We start from the raw sequence: 21,163 nt of genomic DNA on the forward strand, positions 1-21,163 counted from the left end.
GGACACCACCTGCTACCCCTGTTCTGGCCAAGGCCACCAGAAGGTATCTCAAAGGCTATCTGCATCAGTGGAGAGCTACACTGGACTACCAGCATCTGGACCACTCGCAAGCTCAGGGCTATGGACCCCATGGGATATTTGGTGTCTGTTGATGAGCCTGGCTGCCTTCACCACCCCTTGGCAGTGTGGATAAGTCTGGGGGTGGATACTCACACACCTCAGGAAACACTGCAGTAGGGTTGGGAAAGGTGATCAGTGAGTAAAGTTGGGGCATGTAAGGTGAAGACACTACACAATGGTGGGCTTCGGCACCCACACCCCTGCTCGACCCACTGCCTCAACCCTGATGGCAAAGGGAGTGGTTGGGAAGTGTGTCAACATGTTGAGGACTGCGAGGCACATCAGGGCACTCTGCCCAATGCCCGTAACTGCCTCAGAGGCATCCAGTGCTGCAACGGCCATTCTGAAATGGATGCTGATTAGAATGTCACCATCTGGTGCACACTGCACGTGGTCAAGAGACTGTGAGAGAAGTGGTGTGCCTTCAGTGACTCTGGAGGCTTCCCATTCCTCCTGTAGCAGCAGGGGAGCCTCAAAGGTGTACCAGTGGCTGTTCAAAATGGTAATAGAGGCCTTGAGCATAGCTCTGAGCCATGTGCTGCCTGGACTGCATTTCTTAGAGGCCAGTTCGTGGGAAGAAGAGGTGGAACCCCAAAAGGGCAGTCCAGAGAGGGCCTCATCGTCCATCCTATCTAGGCTGCAGAGACCACTGCAGGCAGCAATGCTGTTGAGCTGCCCCCTTTCTGAACACCATTTTCTGAAATGTGGCCACCAAGTACACTGTAGCACAAAGTACCCTGTAGTGCTTGCTAACTTTCGTAAAGTTTACTGTCTCACTGGAATTAAAGCCAGCACTGCCGCTAACTGTCCATCTTATAATTTCACAGATGCATTGGTGCTGAGGGACAGTGATCCCAGAGGCAAATGGGAGCTGGGCAAGGTATTCTGGAGGTGATGGAAACAAAGGCGGCAAGATGAGAGCTAGGCCCTTCTTGGAGTGGCGTCCCCTTGGCAACCCTTTAAAATACAGGGCGTGTCACGTGTGGTCTTTTCTGCACTTTGGTTCTGTGTGCTGCCCAGCCTGTTCTGCCAGCCGCTTGATCTCTGAGTGCGCCTTCAGTGCAGCAGCCAAGGTTGTGAGTGAGCAGAGGAACACAGTTCCTCACAGAATGTGGCTGTCTTGAGCTTTGTAAGCCAGAATCGCTACTGGATTCCCAAGACTCCAACCATGGCTCTCCTGGATGTTTTCAGCAAACTGCGGGGAAGGGGATGAAGAAGGCATTCAGCAGATGAGGTGAGTCTGGGGTAGCAGGAAGGGGAAGACAGTGCACAGCTGCTTCAGAGGCTCTGCACAAATGAGGACAGCTTTCTTGAAAAACCAAGAGTTGTGTTAGACAATGTGCTGCATTTATTTGAGAAAGGATTTTGACAACTATATCCCATGTTTTGAGCGCCGTGTCTTGAAAATGCATTCAACCAAACAACTAAAAGTCAGTGCAACGGCCTCCTCTATCCCACGTTCTTGTCAGGCTCCAGTTTCTTTGCTTCCTCATGCTAAAGGGATGATAAGACACCATGAACCACAGTCAGAGGTTTGAAATGATCTGAATACATTATCCTACGGGTTGAGAAAATGTTTCATTGCAAAGTTAAAGCATTTCATAATCTTATGTTGCAATGCACCATTTTTCTGGCAGCAGTAACAAAAATAATCTCTCATGTTTATAGGAAAAACAAGGTTTATATTGAAATGGATTACACAAACAAACAGCGTGAACATCACTGGTCCCCCCCACCCAAATCCCCTGTGGAGGAGGGGGGAAGATTTCATAGGGGAACGATGGACAGAGCTGTCTAAATCTGCTCTGCTTTCCTTTCAGATATCACAGACAGTGGAGTCCCCCATGGAGTGCTCCTGTAAGGCGTAGAGATGCCAACCCCAGGATGCAAAACACTGTAGTCTGGAGATCAGTTGTAATTCTGAGAGATCTCCAGGCCCCACCTGGAGGTTGGCAACCCTAAGTAGCAGTCATATGGCGACATTGGTAATTATGCAGGGGTGGGGTGGAGCACCCCAATACTGAGTTGCATGACTGTAGTGGATCAGGATCATGCAAGCCCCATTGGCCACATGAGAACCAAATTGTGCCATCTGCTCCTTCTTCCAAATCCCTCGATAGATTATGCGAACTGTCCCGTGTCATTTCTTGCCTGGGAAATTGTTGTTGGGGTCAGCAGATTGAGTTGACTGCCATAGCTCTTACAGAGCCATCCAAAGCAGAGTTCAGTGGACGTAGAAGTGTGTGACTTTGCTTAGGATGGCACTGCTAGTCACAGCCGGGTGAACTTTCCCCCATAATTCTATTAAGGGAGTCTCCTCCTCCAGTGACCACAACTATGCTTGTTGACTTCACCATTTCTCGTAGCTCTGGTTTCAGAGCGTTTTTCTGGAAGGCAGTAAATCTTTTCACCTAAAAGGCTGAGTGAATGGGCCCTTACTGTGCAGAGAGAAAATAGGGAAAGGAATGCAAGATTAGCTAGATGCAAGTCCGGCAGCACTGTGTGTGTGTATGTGTGTGGGTGTGTATGTGTGTGTGTTAAGTGCCATCAAGTCGCTGGCGACGCTATGAATGAAAGTCCTCCAAAATGTCCTAACTTTGACAGCCTTGCTCAGATCTTGCAAATTGAAGGCTGTGGCTTCCTTTATTGAGTCAATCCATCTCTTGTTGGGTCTTCCTCTTTTCCTGCTGCCCTCAACTGTTCCTAGCATGACTGTCTTTTCCAGTGACTCTTGTCGTCTCATGACGTGACCAAAATACGACAGCCTAAGTTTAGTCATTTTAGCTTCTAGGGTCAGTTCAGGCTTGATTTGATCTATAACCCACTGATTTGTTTTTTTGGCAGTCCACGGAATCCGTAACACTCTCCTCCAACACCACATTTCAAAGGAATCTATTTTCTTCCTATCAGCTTTCTTCACTGTCCAGCTTTCACACCCATACATAGTAATAGGGAATACGATGGCATGAATTAATCTAGTCTTGGTGGCCAGTGACACATCCTTACACTTAAGAATCTTTTCTAGCTCCTTCATGGCTGCCCTTCCCAGTCTCAATCTCCTTCTGATTTCTTGGCTGCAGTCTCCCTTTTGGTTGATGGTGGAGCCAAGGAATAGAAAGTCTTGAACAATTTCAATTTCCTCATTGTCAACCTTAAAGTTGTGTAATTCTCCTGTAGTCATTACTTTTGTTTTCTTGATGTTCAGCTGTAGTCCTGCTTTGGCACTTTCTCTTTTAACTTTCAGCAGTAGTCGTTTCAAATCTTCACTATTTTCTGCCAATAATGTAGTGTCATCAGCTTATCTCAAATTATTAATGTTCCTCCCTCCAATTTTCACTCCACCTTAGCACTGTAGAGACCAACAAGATCTTCTGGGTATGAGCTTTCAAGAGACAAAGTTCCTCCCATCAAATACATGTCGGAATGGGGATCCCTGAGTTATCCCAGTTAGAAGGCGGAAGGGGTGTTGCAAACAAGAAACTCAGGATGCTGAGGTACAATGCACACTGTCATCAACTAGATTAGACCAGAGAAGAAGTGCATAGGGGCAAGTGAAAGATTGTTACATATTCTCCACTTGTGAGCAGCAAGAAGTTCCAGGGGCAGGCAGGTATTTATTGCACTTCTAATCTGACTTCCTTTCATCAAAGGATTCAAGGCAAATTATACAGAATTATTAGGAAGTTTCCTATTCAGGCACTGACCAGACCCACTTCTTCAGCTTCAGAAGTACTGCTGTATCATTTATTATATTTGGCTAAAACATGTAGCCTTTCCTGATGACCCTGGTGTTGCCATGCATCTTCCAACCATACCCTGAGATCCTCCACTATAGAAAGTAACCTTTCTGGAAGAGAAAGCACTGAAGATTTCTGATGCCTTGGTAATATTTGCCTTCTTTACGAAGCAGGAGCACTAGGGCTGTGCGCAAAAAAAAAAAAAAAGTAAATTTCGGGTTTGGGTTTATTGGGCCTGAATTTTTCTGGTAAACCTGAAATAAGCCGAATACCCATATTGGTAAATGGGTATTTGGCTTTATTTCTGGGTTTCCCAAAAAAGAGGACTCTCCTTGCATGAACCCCAAAGTTTGGTAAAGTTTGGACAGGGAATCCAATTTTATGGGCCCCTGAAGAGGTCACCCCCATTCTCTATAGGAAAGCATGATAAAGTTTACAATGCTTTTCTATGTAGGAGGGGGTCGACCCCTTCAGGACCCCATAAAATTGGACCCCCTGACCAAACATTACCAACCTTGGGGTTCATGCAAGGAGAGTCTCTTGCAGCTATGCTGCAAATTTGGTAACTCTGCCTCGAAAAATACCTCCCTAGAGCTCATTGTAAAAATCCCATAGGGAAATGTCCGGGGAAAGCCGAAGCTGAAAAAAGCTGAATACCTATTCGGTTTGTTTGGCAATCGGCTATCCTGCTTAGGCTCGATTCCCAGTTTTAATATTTGGTTTAAATTAAAACCGAAAGAAGCTGAAAAGGACTTTTTTGGGTTTATTTTTGTTTCGGGTTTATTGATATGCAATAGCCCTATGGAGCAATGTGGAGGCTCGTGCACTCTTAAAACAGAGGACGCAACAGCTCATCTTGAATCAGGAGCCCCAAAAGAGCAGCTGTTGCATAAGGCATATTCCAGCTTCTGCCCGCTCATCGCTTGTTTGCTTCTCGGCCCAATTCCCTTTCAGTTCCAATTGCAAAACCAGCCATTTTTCATGCACACATCTGCAGAGTGTGATTCTCATACCCCCACTGCTGCAAGAAAATTGCTCTTTTCCTGAAAAGGTTTATAGTAACTGAGAAATGTTTAGTTCTTTTGCCAAGCCCCTGACTCACATCTAGCAGTTCCTTAAGCAAAACAAGGGTGATGGAACAATTAAAATGATCCAGGCACAAAGAAGCCCTCAAGGAGGTTGGATATTTGGACAGACATATGGGGGCAGTTTGAGATAAGAGAACTCACTTCCAGTCCCCAGATATGTCAGTGTTGCCGTTCCCATGACCCTCCAGTCTTCCAAGAAATACAGGCCTGTTTCTCGAAAGCTGTTGTGTTGCAACACAGTGCTGTACAAGTACCTTGTGACTCATCTCTCTAGAAATCAGATCTTTCCTCCTACAGCCGTTGCATCTGCTATTGTTAAAGGTAACCTCAGCTGCAAAGATTATTTGTTTTGGATTTCTTTCTTTGCTCTGTAAGAACAAAAGGGCAAACAAGCATCATGGTCACAGTTACAAAATGCAACAAGAGCGCTTATTCAAAAAACAATGTAAAATGATGCTTACCAAAAGCATATATCTCTCGGGATTTTCTGCTGCAACTTTCTCCAAACTCCACATCTGCCTTCTTCACTGCTCATTGAAGAATCACCCTGTTGCATATGGTTATAATGGTTCCAATTGTCAGCCTTTGGCCATGAGTTGTGTTAGCAGATGGTTTCCTGCGGAGACAGAGACATTACCTGCTTGAGCGTGGTTGCTGACTTTTCTTCCTTGTATCTCAGGAGGTTTTAGCTATGACGAATACCACTTGTTGTTCCTGGCTTGATGGACAGCAAAGGAACCAGCCGGTTCACTGCGCAAGTGACACAAGTGGTTGCTTGGGGGTGCCACGGTGATGGGGACCATGGCTGGGGGAGTCCTGGGCCAGGGATCACATGGCTTCCCCGCCCTGGCCCAGCCACCTGTCAGCTGTGCGGCGGGCAGGGTTTTGGCGGTAGAACAGCCTGCCGCGCTGAACTTCCTCATGGCTCCGCCCTGTCTCCCGGCTTGCCTGCCAGGCTCTGCGGGCTGTGCCATTCCCGATCCCACCTCTTCGGGCGGCCAGGCACTTGTCGCGGCCAGGCCAGCCGCCCGGCTTATGCCCCTGCCACCTCTTGGAGCCTCCCCGGCCACGCCAGGTTTCCTGGGACACGGACTCGTGCTGCAGGGCACTGCCGCTCCGAGCGGGTCCCTGTGCTGCGCCCAGCTGCCTGGGCTGTCGGCGGCTCTCTCTGGCCCTCCTTCCTCCCTGCGGGGTCAGCTCCTCCTGGCTGTCTGCCCCTGTGAGGTAAGTGTTATTGGGACGGGGAGTCCTGGGAAGGAGGGGAGGTCAGCTGCTGACCCAGGACACCCCCCCCCCTTGGAGAGCAGTTGTCGGGGTCTTCGACCTCCTTGAAGAGACGAGACATGTAGTCAGCTGGGATCAATTGAGCCCCGGGTTGGTGCCAGATGGTGAAGCTAAAGGGGAGCACAGAAATATACCATCTTAACACTCTTGCGTTGTGATCTTTCATCTGCGCCATCCACAAGAGTAGGACATGGTCCATCTGAGAGCAAGGCCATAGTAGACCAAGTTGTCCTGGACCAACTGATGCAGGTGGTGCCCCCTCGGGCAAATGAGTAGCTTAGCTACAACAAGCCCGCTACGTTGACAGACGCCACCAAATTGTTAGAGAATGCGCTGTCAATCCAAACCCCGGGAGGGGAGTCGAGAGGATGTCAAAACGTCGGGTGAGGGACTCAAGGGCAACCGGCCCAGGACCATACCAAGAATCCCCACTCTTGGGGGCCCACAACCCTGATGGATACCCCCAGGAGTGCCTGCGAAAATGGACAGCCCTGGGGCAGTAGGGACCCCCTCAGAACCACGAGGTGAGGGGGGTAGTAGTAGGGGACCAAGGGCAACAGGACCGTGCTTCACCTGTGGTCAGTGGGGGCACTTCTGCAATGACTGCCCCCTTATGGAATGTGACTGGGGGGGAGAGGAGGCCATGCAGGTTTCAGCCCCAGGCCAAAGACCCCCAGCCCTCTTGGCCGAGGTGGAATTGCAAGAAAAGCAAATTCAAGCCTTAGTGGACAGCGGGTCCTCTGTATCCGTGGCTCTTTTCCCCCTCTGCTGCCAGAGAAGCTTCCCATCGTGCAACATGCAAAGGTGGCCATGTTTCCACCAACATGTGGAAGAATATCCTGTAGTCCAAGTCACGATAAGGTGGGCAAGCCGGGTTTATACCCTGGAGGTGGCCCGGGTTCGGGTCCTGCCATACCCAATGCTGATTGGCCTGGATGCCCCGTGCTTCCAAGGCATGCTGCTTGCATTCACGATCCCAGCTGTCCCGGAGGCGATGTGGGCAGGACCCCTCGGAGCAACAGATGACTAACAACTGGAACCTTCCTGGCCCCATCCAGCGGGACCACCAGAACAGGCCCAAGACCCTGAGGGCGAGACGTGGGAGTAATGGGTGGGTGAATCGATGTTTCTACAGGCCCAAGCAGAAGACCCTTCCCTGGTGGCCTGCAGAGGCCTGGTAGCAATGAGTAATGGGGTCGTCATTGACGACTGGAGGGCTTGAAGGCTACCCCGCATTATAAGAGAACAGGGAGCCTGGTACCGCCTGATGGGGCACCAGGGTAAGATGGTTAGACAGCTTCTAGACCCTGTCCAGTATTGAGAGCACCTATTGCAATTGAGCCATGATCATTCCTGGACGGGCCATTAAGGGGTGAAGAACACCTTAGCCCGAATCGAAGCTCATTTTTTTGGCCCGCAGTGTCCCAGGACATTAAACGATTCTGTAAGACATGCCCACAATGCCAGAAGCTTGGGGGAAAGGTGCCCCCGAAGGTCCCTTTGAGCCCGCTGCCCATAATCCAGACTCCATTTGAGAGAGTCGCCATGGACTTCCCTCGTACTCCCAGGGGATTCCAGTTCATGCTAGTCCTAGTAGACTAAGCGACCCGATACCCAGAGGCCATCCCCTTGCACACGATGCAGGCCATGGGAGTGTGTCATAGAATAATAGAATCATAAAGTTGGAAGGGACCACCAGGGCCATCAAGTCCAACCCCCTGCACAATACTGGAAATTCACTACCTCCCCCCTTCACACCCCTAGTGACCAGAAGATGGCCAAGATGCCCTCCCTCTCATCATCTGCCTAAGGTCACAGAATCAGCATTGCTGACAGAAGGACATCTAAACTCTTCTTAAAAACCTCCAGGGAAGGAGAGCTTACCACCTCCCAAGGAAGCCTGTTCCACTGAGGAACCGCTCTATTAGAAAATTCTTCCTAATGTCTAGACGGAAACTCTTTTGATTTAATTTCAACCCATTGGTTCTGGTCCGACTGTCTTGAGCAACAGAAAACAACTCGGCACCCTCCTCTATATGACAGTCCTTCAAGTACTTGAACATGGTTATCATATCCCCTCTCAGTCTTCTCCTCTTCAGGCTAAACATACCCAGCTCCTTCAACCTTTCCTCATAGGACTTGGTCTCCAGACCCCTCACCATCTTTGTTCCCCTTCTCTGGACATGTTCCAGCTTGTCTACATCTTTCTTAAATTGTGGTGCCCAACACTGAACACAGTACTCTAGTTGAGGTCTAACCAGAGCAGAGTAAAGTGATACCATTACTTCGTGTGATGTGGACACTATACTTCTGTTGATGCAGCCCAAGACTGCATTTGCCTTTTTAGTTACAGCATCACACTACTGACTCATGTTCGGTGTTTGGTCTACTAAAACCCCAAGATCCTTTTCACACACACTACTGCTCAAACAAGTCTTCCCCATCCTATAATTATGCATTTCATTTTTCCTACCTAAATGCAGAACTTTACATTTGTCTTTTTTGAAGTGCATTTTATTAGGTATAGCCCATTTCTCCAGCCTATCAAGATCATCCTGCATTTTGGCTCTGTCTTCTACCATATTTGCTACCCCTCCCAATTTAGTATCAGTTCTAGCCCATTTCTCCAGCCTGTCAAGATCATCATGCATCTTGGCTCTGTCTACTACCGTATTTGCTACCCTTCCCAATTTAGTATCATCTGCAAATTTAATAAGCATCCCCTCTATGCCTTCATCCAAATCATTTATAAAGATGTTGAACAACACAGGGCCCAGCACAGATCCCTCAGGAACTCCACTACTCACTTCTCTCCAAGTGGATGAGGAACCATTAACTAGCACTCTTTGGGTACGATCTGTCAACCAGTTGCAGATCCATCTAACAATAATAGGATCTAACCCACATTTTCCCAATTTGTCAACTAGAATACTATGTGGAACCTTATCAAAAGCCTTACTGAAATCTAGATAAACTATGTCTACAGCATTCCCCTGATCCAGCAAGGTAGTAACTTTCTCAGAAAAGGAGATAAGAGTAGTCTGACATGACTTATTCTTGAGAAACCCGTGCTGGCTCTTAGTGATCAGATCCATCCTTTCTAAATGCTCAAGGACTGACTGTTTGATGATTTGTTTGAACACTTTTCCTGGTATAGAAGTCAAGCTGATGGGTCGGTAGTTACCTGGATCCTCCTTTTCCCCCTTCTTGAAGTCTTGTTTGCCAAGACTTTTCAAAAATAATGGACAGAGGTTCCGAAATTACATCTGCAAGTTCTTTGAGTACCCTTGGGTGCAATTTGTCTGGCCCAGAGGATTTTGTTTCATTTAAAGAAACCAGGTGTTTGTGCACTACCCCAATGCCAACTCTAGGCTGCAAATCCCTTCCCTCATCACATGTTCCGTTTATGCCATGTTGAGCACCACTTCCCTCACGAGAAAAAACTGAGAAAAGTAGGAATTGAGGAGTTCTGCCCTCTCTTCGTCTCCTGTTATAATTTCACTTTCCGGTCCACGCAATGGACTTATCTTGTCCTTGTTCTTACTCTTACATAGGAAAAAAACCCTTTTTTGTTTTGTTTAGCATCTCCCGCTAGCCTAAGTTCATACTGAGCTTTAGCTTTCCTAACACTCTCCCTACAAGCACTAGTTATTTGCTTATATTCCTCTTTGGTTATAAGGCCACTTCCTAAATGAGTCTTTATCCATTTTTTCTCCCTTGATCCATTTTTTCTCCCATGTAGGGTTGCCTAGGGAAATATTGAAAAATCAGGGCACCTCATTTACGGCCACGGTTACCCACCAATTGTGTAAAAATCTTGGGATACGCCAGGTCTTCACTTTGGTGGCCCACCCACAAACAGATGGTTTGGTAGAATGCTTCAATCAGACCTTGAAGGCCATCTAACCTTTTAAGAAGAGGTTAGATGGCCATCTGTCAGCAATGCTGATTCTGTGACCTTAGGCAGATGATGAGAGGGGGGGCATCTTGGCCATCTTCTGGTCACTAGGGGTGTAGAGGGGGAAGGTAGTTGTGAATTTCCTGCATTGTGCAGGGGGTTCGACTTGATGGCCCTGGTGCTCCCTTCCAACTCTATGATTCTATGTTACAAAAGTTGGTAGGAGACAGGCCCAATCAGTGGGACTTGTACCTGGATCCCATCCTATTTGCTGTGTGGGAGACGCCTCAGGCTTCTATTGAGTATGCTCCTTTTGAATTGCTGTATGGGCAGTGGCTACGCGGGATCCTGGAGGTAGTAGAGGAGCAGTGGGTCCCTGTGGGAGAGTCCCCTGTGCTGGAGGGGTCCGAGTACATGAGACAGCTCAAGGATAGGTTGCAGGTGGCCTGGGAATTGGCGGCTCGCAATTTAGAACAGGCTCAGCGGGTCCAGAAGGCCTACTATGACAAAGGGGCACGGCCCTGGTCCCTAGCAGTCGGGGCACAGGTCCTCGTGAATGGGCGGGTGTTTGGACCCAACAAAGGGGACCCCTGGTGGGGCCTGTATGAGATTACAAAAAAGATAGGACCCCTTACCTGTGAAATGAAGTGTGGTTCTATGAGGAGGCAATGTAAGAAGTTAAATATCAACAACCTCAAAGAGTGGCGAGCCAGGCAGGAGGGGGATGAAGCGTGTCACCTGGGGGTGGAACCGCTGGAGCTGACAGAGAGGGAACTCCCCTAGCAGCCTAAGGCCAAGACCGATGAGCGTCCTCAGGTCGATAAAGGATTGACACCTCCACAAAAACAACAAGTGTGGGAGCTATTGCTTCACTTGCCCCGGTGTTCTCACAGACCACGCCATTAAGCCCCCCCCAGGACAGGTGGCCCGTACCCCATAGCGGTCCATACCACGGTGACGGTGGGAGGTGGTTCATCAAGAGGTAGATAAGATGCTAGCCTTGGGTGTCATCGAGCCCTCCCACAGGGCCTGGCGCAGCCCCATCGTGTTGGTGCCCAAACAGGATGGCAGTATAAGATTCTGCGTGGATTACCGGGAAGTTAATAAGGTTGCCCAGTTCAAGGCATATCCCATACCTCATGCTGATCTCCTAATCGACCAACTAGGGGCTGCCCAGTACCTCTCTGCTATTGACCTAACCAAGGGCTACTTGCAAATTCCCATGCGTCTGGGGGATGAAGAAAAGACGGCTTTGCAACCCCCACCGGCCTGTTCCAGTTTAAAGTCATGCCCTTTGGGTTACATGGGGTGGCAGTGACCTTTCAAAGGCTGGTGGACTGGGCCCTAGCAGTAGCACAGTGTCATGGCTACTTGATGGCTTACATCAATGTCATTATTATATTTAGCCCCGACTGGGACTCACATTTACTGCATATTAGTCAAGTCATCAAAGCCTTGCATGTGGCTGGCCTCAAGGCTAGCCCTACTAAGAGCCGACTAGGGTTCCGCGAGCTCAAGTATCTTGGGTACATAGTGGGTCAAGGGAAATTGCGACCTTTGCCCGATAAGATAACCACATTGGAGGAGGTTCCTCAACCCCGGACCAAGAAGCAGCTCTGGCGATTCCTAGGCCTTATGGGGTATTATAGCCGGTTCATCCCACACTTTGCTACTAGGGTGAGCCCCTTGACAGACAGCCTGAAGAAAGACTAGACAAATGCCATCCGGTGGAAGCAGCCACAAGTCAGAGCCTTCCAAGACCTGCAAGGAGCCCTCTCGAAGAGCCCAGTCTTACGCAACCCTGATTTCGATTGAACGGACGCATCGGCATCTGGCTTGGGGGCGGTTCTTGCCCAGGAGTTCGAGGGGACCAAACATCCTGTCAAGTATCTCAGCTGTAAGCTACAGCCCACAGAGCAGAGGTACGCCACTGTGGAATGAGAAGCCTTGGCTGTCAAGTGGGCTGTGGGGGCTCTCCAATACTATTTGGTCAACCCTGTGGGGTCGGCTCCTCCCGGCTGTCTGCCCCTGCAAGGTAAGTGTTATTGGGGTGGGGAGTCCTGGGAAGGAGGGGAGGTCGGCTGCTGACCTAGGACAGGCACCACATTAGGGAGCCCTGAGATAGAGTATTGGGATTCCATTTTGAGTTACGTTGCAGGAAGGATGTGATAAAAATGTACTGAATTGTTGAACTGTGCCAAATGTCAGAGTGTCTGAGGTTGCCTTTTGGTTGTCTTCTGAGTCCTTGCCTAGCCATGCTTGGGCTGGCCCGTACAAGCGGTCAGGCTCTTGACGTGAGTTCGGCCAGTGTTTGCATTTTGCTTTGATGTACATTTGCTCTGTTATTCCCACACTCCCTGTTCCATTCCCCCTCCCTTGCCTTGGCCTTGAGCGGCTAACGAGCAGCACCATGTTTAGGCTCAGTCTTCCCCCTCACTGCCAAGCACCGTTATCTAGTCATTTCCCAGGCCGTTTGAAACTGCACCTGTGATGTAATCATGCTTTTAAGTTATGCCTCGTAGCCTGGCTCGTCATTAGCAGCTTTGAACCTGCAAGTTGCCTTAGCTTTGCCTGTTGCTTCTACAATAAAGTTTACCTGCTTCTGACTTGGCTGTCTGAGCGAGTGGCTTTTTGGGAATTGCCCAGGTTGGCTGAAGAACCTGACACCAAAGCATGCTGATACAGCCCCCCCCCCCACAACAAACAAGGCAGCCTCAGCTATGTAAATGTCTTGGAAACAGTATGCTACCGCCAGTACTTTAGGACCCATACACATTTTCAGTTCCCAGATTGCTTGCAAGCAAAAACAGGATTTTAATCTATGTTAATACTGGTTGCCCAGGGTTCACATGGGTGGGATTTGCAAGAGTCGAGTTGGAGCTGCTGCAAGATGGGAGCAACCAAGTGACCTATGCAGAGGACCAGTCAAGCTAGAGGCTGCAAAGAGAAGAAGAAATGGGAAGTCCTTCTTCACCCCAAACATGCTCACCGACTGAGATGCACTCATCTAAGTCCATCAAAATCAATAGGCTTAGAAGGGTACAATTCTGTTAATGATGTTACTATTTTAAAAGATCCAAGATTGTTAAGGTTGCCAAATCTGGTTGGGAAATTCTTTGAGATTTGGGGATGAAGTCTGGGGAGTGCAGCTTTCAAAGAAGCTGATCTCTGTTGACTGAAGATTGGTTATAATTTCAGGAGATCTCCAGGCCCCACCTGGAGGTTGGCAACCTTAAACTGCATTCTTGATCCTCCAAGTATCCAGTGGTTGCCCTGTTACCCATAGTGCCAGGCAACAGCTAGCACATCTCCTCCCTGGCCTCCACATGTGGCTGCCTCTTATGGAGGACTGATGGCCTATTACACTGCCCCCCTTCCCCACATACCCCACCCACTGGAGTTTACAAGAAGGGAGCCTATCATCAGGTCCCTTCCAGCTCTACCCCGAGCTTCTGGATCTGTTATGCTTCTCCACTGCTCAGCTGATAGGCGGGGAGACTTCGCACATGCCGTACCGGCTTCTCTCGTGGCTTTGCCATTGCTGCTTCCGCCCCTCATGCCGTGCTTGCTTGTGGGGTTGTTGTGCCTCTCCCTGCTGCTGCATCCGTCTGCCCACCAGCTGGGAGGCAGCTGAGGGGGTGAGGGCAGCAAGGGTCACTCCGACCAATGCCCTACAGGCTGCATGTGTGCCGACATCGGGGTTGCGGCCGAGTTGGCCTCCTCCCGGACTCCCCTCCTCGCTCTGGCGCTGCCCTCTGATTAGGTAGGCATGAGCGTGGGCTGGAGTCCCTGAGGAGCGCTGGAAGGCTGTGTCTCGGGACAACTTATTTTGCCTCAGTTTTCTCCCTGAAAAAGAGAATGAGCTCATCTAGAAATTATAGTAGACAAGCCACATAATCCAGGCTGCTGGTTGACATGAACAGGGAGGTAATTGAGAAGCACCTGGCTGCATTGGATGAGTACAAATCCCTTGGGCCAGATGGTATGCACCCAAGAGTGCTCAAAGAACCTGCTTGCAGATCCTGCTTGCAGAGCCTTTGTCCATCATCTTCCAGACCTCTTGGAGGACGGGAGATGTGCCACAAGATTGGAGGAAGGTGAATGTTATCCCAATTTTCAAAAAAGGGAGGAGGGATGATCCAGGAAACTACAGGCCAGTCAGTTTGACCTCTATTTTAGGGAAGATACTGGATCAGATATTAAAGAGATCAATCTGTGAGCATCTGAAGGACAACTTGGTGATATGGGGAAGTCAGCATGGATTTGTCCCCCAACAGGTCTTGCCAGACCAACCTTGTTTCCTTCTTTGATCGAGTGATGAGCTTACTGGATCAAGGTAATGCAGTTGATGTTGTTTACCTGGATTTCAGTAAGGCTTTTGACAAGGTTCCCCATGAAGTTCTGATGGGTAAACTAGAGGACTGTGGACTGGACCCTAGGTTAGTTAGGTGGATAGAGAACTGGTTGGAGAACTGCACTAAAAGATTAGTTGTCAATGGCATTTCATCTGAATGGAGAGAGGCGTCCAGTGGGGTCCCACAGGGTTCGGTTCTGGGCCCGGTACTTTTCAATATTTTTTATAAATTATCTGGATGAGGGTATGGAGGGACTACTCATTAAATTTGCAGATGACATCAAATTGGGAGGAGCAGCTGCAAACACACCAGAAGATAGAGATAGAATTCAATGAGATCTGAACACACTGGATAAGTGGGCAGATGTGAACAGGATGCAATTCAACATGGATAAGTGCCAAATTCTACATCTAGGTAACAGAAATGAGGGACATGCATACTGGATGGGGGATACATTTTTGGTAGCAGTGTATGTGAACAAGATCTTGGGGTACAGGTGGACAGTAAGTTAAATATGAGCAGCCAGTGTGATGCAGTGACAAAAAAAGCTAATGTGATTTTTGGTTGCATCAACAGAGGCATAACATCCAAATCACAATATGTCATAGTTCCACTGTACACTGCATTGGTCAGGCTGCTCCTGGAGTAGTGTGTGCAGTTCTGGAGGGCTCACTTCAAAAAGGATGTGGACAGAATTGAGCGGGTGCAAAGGAAAGCAATGAGGATGACCAGGAGCCTAGGGACCAAGCCCCATTAGGAAAGGCTGAGGGAGTTGGAATGTTTAGTCTGGAGAAGAGGAGGTTGACAGGGGCTATGATTGCTCTCTTTAAGTATTTGAAGGGCTGTCACTTAGAGGAGGGCAGGGAGCTGTTGGCAGCAGAGGATAGGATTCACAATAATGGGTTTAATTTGTGGGCAGAAAGGTACCAGCTGGATATTAGGAAAAAAAATTTGTACAGTAAGAGTTGTTCAACAATGGAATCAGCTACCTAGGGAGGTGGTGAGCTCCCTCTCACTGGCAGTCTTTAAGCTGAGGCTGGACAAGCACTTGGGGCTTAACGCACCAACAATTTACAGCAGAGTATCATCGTGCTCGGTGTGTGTGTTTTGGATGCGTATTCTTCATTTCCGATCGCACCGTGCCTGTGAAGACTGCTCCCAAGACGATTTATCGTCATATCGCACTGTTGAGAGGAGGAGCGTGGGGGAGCACCGCGTCATGTCTACGTAGCTGATGCTTCCCTGCCTCCCCTCCCCTTTCTTTGTTTCACGTATGCGCAATATCATTGCTCCGAGGGAGCGCTGTACGCCATTTAGAATTGCCTCATTGGCAAGGCAGGGAAACCCTAATCACAACCAATGCAGGCATTTCCCCCCCCCCCCCAGTAAACCAAAATGAGCCGTTCCTTGCACAGAGCTGATCACAGAGCTGCCGTCTTTTATCGCTGGGATGAGCGGGAGAAAGATAGGAACAGGTGGGGAGAAACTTGTGCAGGCACTGGAGAGCCCTGACTTTTGTGTGTATGTGTGTGCGCGCGCATGTGGATGGGCGCTCTCTCTATTCCTCAGTCTCTCTCCCTTCCTCCTCGTGCTGCTTCCCCCTCCCCCCTCTGCTGCTCGCAGCAATTTTGCTGCTTTTCTAGCCCTCGCCCTCCTCTGCACAAGCACTTATGGGGGGGGGGATTTAGTAGCAGTAAAGATTGGTGGATGCAAACGGGAGGGGAAGGGGAAGGTGGTGGGAGGAGAAAGGCTTTTCATTGGGTGTTGCGAAAAGAGGGGAGGAGAACAGAATAGTGTTTGTAATTGAACGCACCCCTTGGCTTGCCGGTTTAGAAACGACTTAACGAAATACATCGTGGTATAGGCGTTTTCGGGAAAAACAGATGTCTGGCGCTTCCAAAGCATTTCCAAACCGCAACGGGAGGTCTGAGGTGCAATCTAACCGGGATAACACTTTTTTTAAACGTAGTATCTACTGAGTGCGTTAGGCCCCCTTGTCTGGGATGCTCTAGGCCAGGGGTCCGCAAACTGCGGCTCCCGAGCCGCAAGCGGCTCTTTGGCCCGTTGAGTGCGGCTCTCCGAACTTGGTTTGGAGCCCCTGCTCTTGCGCCCGCTCAAGCCGGCAGCCGGGCTGTGGAGCCGGCGTACCTGAGAGAGAGAGAGAGAGAGAGAGAGAGAGAGAGAGAGAGAGAGAGAGAGAGAGCAGGCGAGCGGGCACGCTGTCTCTCCCCCCCCCCACACCGTGGAGAATGGCCGGGTCCCTCTTTCCCTTGCCCTCAATGGTTGGGAGGCTAAAGCCTTCCCTCCCCTCTAGCCGCGCGATTGCTGGGCGGGTGGCTTGCCGGTTCCTGCCCCCCCCGCCTATCAGCTGTTGGGCGGGGTGGGCTTCCTTTGGTAGACCTGGCCTCCGGCTGAGTCCCATTGGGAGGCCATGTCTACCCACTGGCTTTCTTGGCGGTAGACCTGGACTCTGAGGAGGGGAAAAAGTCCCCCTTCAGAGGTCAGGTCTACCCATTGGCTTCTATGGGCCTCCGGAGGCCAGGTCTACTGCCAAGAAAGCCAATGGGTAGACCCGGCCTCCCAATGGGACTCAGCCAGAGGCCAGGTCTACCAATAGGCTTTTATGGCGGTAGACCAGGCCTCGAGACGAGGACTCCGGACGGGGAGGGGGAAATGGCAGGGACTTATAATTTAATTTTTATCAATAAATAAGATCACTATTAAGTATGATATCAAGTTTTATTCAGTGTACCTATAGTTTAATTAAGACTTAAAACTTTAATTAAAGTTTATTAAGTTAATAAACAGTGTACCTACCTATATAGTTTAAGAAATTTGGCTCTCAAAAGAAATCTCAATCGTTGTACTGTTGATATTTGGCTCTTTTGACTAATGAGTTTGCCGACCCCTGCTCTAGGCTGATCCTGCATTAAGCAGGGGGTTGGACTAGATGGCCTGTATGGCCCCTTCCAACTCTATGATTCTATGATTTTATGATTAACATGATTATATGATGATTGGTTGCATGATTATATGATGATTGGGTTGGGTTCATAGACTACTCAACTTCAGTCTTTTCAGAGTCTGAAACATGTAAGAACTTAAACCTATCCTAAATACAACCTAAAATTTAATCCTTTTTTTCATTGTGTCTTTGCATTTTCCCCATCGGTGTTCACCAATCTCTCTGCCTCTAGTGCATCATACCTTAAAGAACCTCACCCACCAAGTACTTTCCCAGAACTCACCCATTTTTATGCACATATGGAGTCAAATAGACACTTATGAGCTTCTCACACCTGACAGTGTATATTGTTTTACACATCTTTTTGTGCACCCACAAAGGTGAAATCTCATGTGCAAGGTGCCACATTTTACAAACTGATTATTGCAGGTTCTGGTTTCTTGTTACATTGCAGCAGTGCCATCTAGTTGCAAAGGAAATTATTACTGTCATATTTCTACTGCAGACTCCTGATAGCAGAGGGATGCTTTTTCTGAATTAAATACCACTTGCTGAATGATTTTGTGATAATGTGCAAGAGTCAGAACTGCCTACTCAGACAGAAATCCACCTCCTGTATTTCTGCAAGAGTTATTTATCTGGGTGTGCCCCCAAATGAAGAGAGACCAAAAGAGAGAGGGGAAAATTCTGCAGCATCTCCAATTGCACCTAGTGCACAGACACAGTGAAATTATACCACCCCCATAGAACTTTCTTTTTTAAAGTCCAGAATAGTACAGAGAGATGCAGAGAGAGAGAGAGAGCAGACAGGCCTCATCTGCATATGACTACTTTGGGACCTTATATCACTTTTTCATGGCTTTCTAAAAGTTCTCTCAGTGCTCTAACTTTACATCACTTTGGGAAAACTTTAAAATATCTTATACCACATAGTACATAGCTTACTCATTAACGTATTAATGGTGTGTCTTGATTGTTTCACTGCTGACTACAGATGGGAGCTTATCATAGGGTTGCCAACTTTAGGTTGCAAAATTACTGGAGATTAAGGGAGGAGTCTGGGGAGAGTGAAATTTGGGGTGGGAGCACAATAGGGATGTGATGCCATACAGTCCACCCTCCAAAGTTGCCATTTTCTCCAGGGGATTGGATCCATGCAGTCTGGAGATCAGTTGCAATTCTAGAACTCCAGGCCCCACCTGGAGGAATGGCAACCATACTGGTATATGCTACATTTCTTATTGAAATGGGGAAAAAATTCAACACATTGGTGTGGCAAAAGAATTTCACTGCACAATGTCTTATATGTCTTTACATTTTTAACAACAGTCTTTTAAATATCTATATTAAGAATGGATAATTCAGTCCTGTTACTTTAACAGGGCATTCCTGACTTCTGAGGACAAAAGTCCTCAGGAGGCCAGGAAGGGGCTGCTCCGTTGTTTGCCCCCCCCATGCCAGCATCCAGGCTACATATGCCGCCGGCGGGGAGGCCCAGATGCCGGTCTCCTGGTGCTGCCACAGCAGCACCAGCCCGGCACCCCAGAGGGGCCTTCCTCTGGCATCCCACTGGCGTAAAGGCCTGCGCCAGTGTTCCAGGGGGCATTCCAGCATTCTGGGAGGCATTCCAGGGGCAGGGCTGCCTGTAGGCAGCCTCCTGTCCCCTTTCACCCTGGGTACACCGGCGGAGAGAAGAGCGAGGCTGCGCCTGTGTCGTGGTACAGGCAAGGAGCAAGGGCTGTAAGCGTAGTCTGGGGAACAGTCCAAGGTCATTCACAGTGAAGGCAGAGTCCGAGATATCAATAAAGGCAAGGGAAGTCCAAAGCGTTAGTCAGAGCCAGTCCAAGAAGTCAGGATACCAGGAATCCAAAGGATAGCAGGTAAACAAGGCAGGTACTCAAGGAGGTTGGTGACAAGTTGCTTGCACAACAGCCAAGCCTAACTGATGGCTTAAATCCCTTCCCCTGCTGCTGTAGCAGCCAGCTGATGCTGATGAGGCTGAGTTCACAGGTGGTGCTTCAGCCCTGCTCTTCCTCATCACTGCTACTGGGGAGGTTCCTCTGTAAAGCCTTCAGCCTAGCACTTTGCCGTCTCTGCTGCATTGCCAGACGGACCTGTTTTCTTCTCTGCTCCAGTGGCCCTGGTGAGGCCTCTGGAGACACTGCATGTTGCAAGGTGTCAGGTCCAACTGGAGTCCTTGAGCTGGCTGACTGCAGACATGGTGAGTCATCTCCTGACCTTGGCTGATCCTCTACTCCGGCAGGCTGTAGGCCCTGTGGTTGTTCCTGTGGGACTTCTGCCTGAGGATGTCCCTCTTCGTCAGAGGAGGTCTCTGCAGGCTGACTCATGACAGCCTGCTTTTTAGCAGGCGCAGCCTCACTCTGCTCAATGGAGTGAAAAGCCCCATTTAAAAAGAAAAAAGGATGTAAATGGCTTTTTTCGAGCTTTCAGCGGATATTGAGCAGCTTAGGAGGAACCACAGCGGTGCCTCCTCCCTGCCATCCCCACACACCAAAACCTAAGGAATGGGCTGTAAATTATAAAAAAATGAGTCTATTGGTTAGAAAAGAACTGGTATGGGATTGGTTAAATAGGTAGCCCTGTTGTCGTAGGCCAGCTTGAGCTGTCCTCTTCCTCCGAGGAAGAGGAGTGGGAACCTGGGTGCGGTCCTCCAAGAACCGCACTGGAACAGCAGGAGCAGGCATTAGAGCCACCAGGACCCATGACAGGAGATGAGGGCTGCTCTTTCTGGCAGCAAACAGAGCAGCAGAAGCAACAGCAGCAAGGGCAGCAGGACTCCTCGCTTGCAAGTTCTCCCAAGCCGGCTGAGAAGCAGAGAATCAGGGCCCGGCTTCAATTAAGAGAAAGAAGGCAAAATGCCAGGTGGGCCTTGAGAGAGAGAAAGGAGACAATTAAGCCTAATCAGGACGGAGTAGAATAAGCTGGAACTGATAGGCTAATAAAAGGCCAGGCAGTTTGCCAGAGCTCTTGTGGGTTCAACACATGTTGGAGGCCACTGACTGAGATGCAAACAGGAGCGCCAAGCAACTGTAGCTATCTCAGTTCACCCCGGCATGCAAACTGCAGTCTGATCTGAGAAACAAGGAGATAGAGCTGGTAAGTGCTTTGTCTGCTAATTACCTTAGGCTAGCCTGATCCCCGGGAAGAGAAAAGCCTGCGTCAGGCTCTGGTCGGCACAGCACTCCCATTGCTGTTGTTGAAACCAGAGGCCAAGCCTCCGGCCTGGTTCCTGCCTGCACGCTACACTCCTGCCGGAGTACGACACCTGTACTCAGTTTTGGAGACCCCTTAAGAATGTTAGAACGGGTTAAAGAATGACACTTTTAGGAAACATTGAACCAGCCAGAGTTAAAGAGAACAGAATGATAAAGAACAGGGAGTTAGACAGAGAAAGGTCTTTAATCGTAAAAGAGTGCTGAGAAGAAATACAGTTTATATGTGACATAGTTAATCAGTATGGCTGAGAAGCCAGTATGTGAAGTTTGTATATTACCTTCTGAACCAACCCCACTTGCTCATGTTGCTGAAGCAGACTTTATATGTTTGAATAGTCTAAATTATTTATTTTTAAAGAAAGTGGTTAAGGGTATCTTGTTAGCCTCTCCCTTACCAGGACAAGGTTAGGAAGTGATGTAGGAAATTAGCATGTTTGGAAAAGGCTAAGCTAGTCCTGGGGCAGCTGCAACTCCACCATG

At 49.0% G+C, this 21,163-nt stretch overlaps 1 protein-coding gene across 1 annotated transcript in view; it reads right to left on the reverse strand.

Moving 5' to 3' along the window:
• Positions 1-5,748, reverse strand: part of SLC16A2 (solute carrier family 16 member 2) — a 157,129-nt gene extending 151,381 nt beyond the window's left edge. Inside the window, exon 1 of the mRNA XM_056859733.1 lies at positions 5,648-5,748. Within this exon, the coding sequence (XP_056715711.1) occupies positions 5,648-5,748 (101 nt within the window). The remainder of the gene's footprint in view (positions 1-5,647) is intronic.
• Positions 5,749-21,163: the final 15,415 nt, after the last annotated feature.

Source organism: Euleptes europaea, chromosome 13 (assembly GCF_029931775.1).
Source record: "Euleptes europaea isolate rEulEur1 chromosome 13, rEulEur1.hap1, whole genome shotgun sequence".
Taxonomy (NCBI): Eukaryota; Metazoa; Chordata; class Lepidosauria; order Squamata; family Sphaerodactylidae; genus Euleptes; species Euleptes europaea.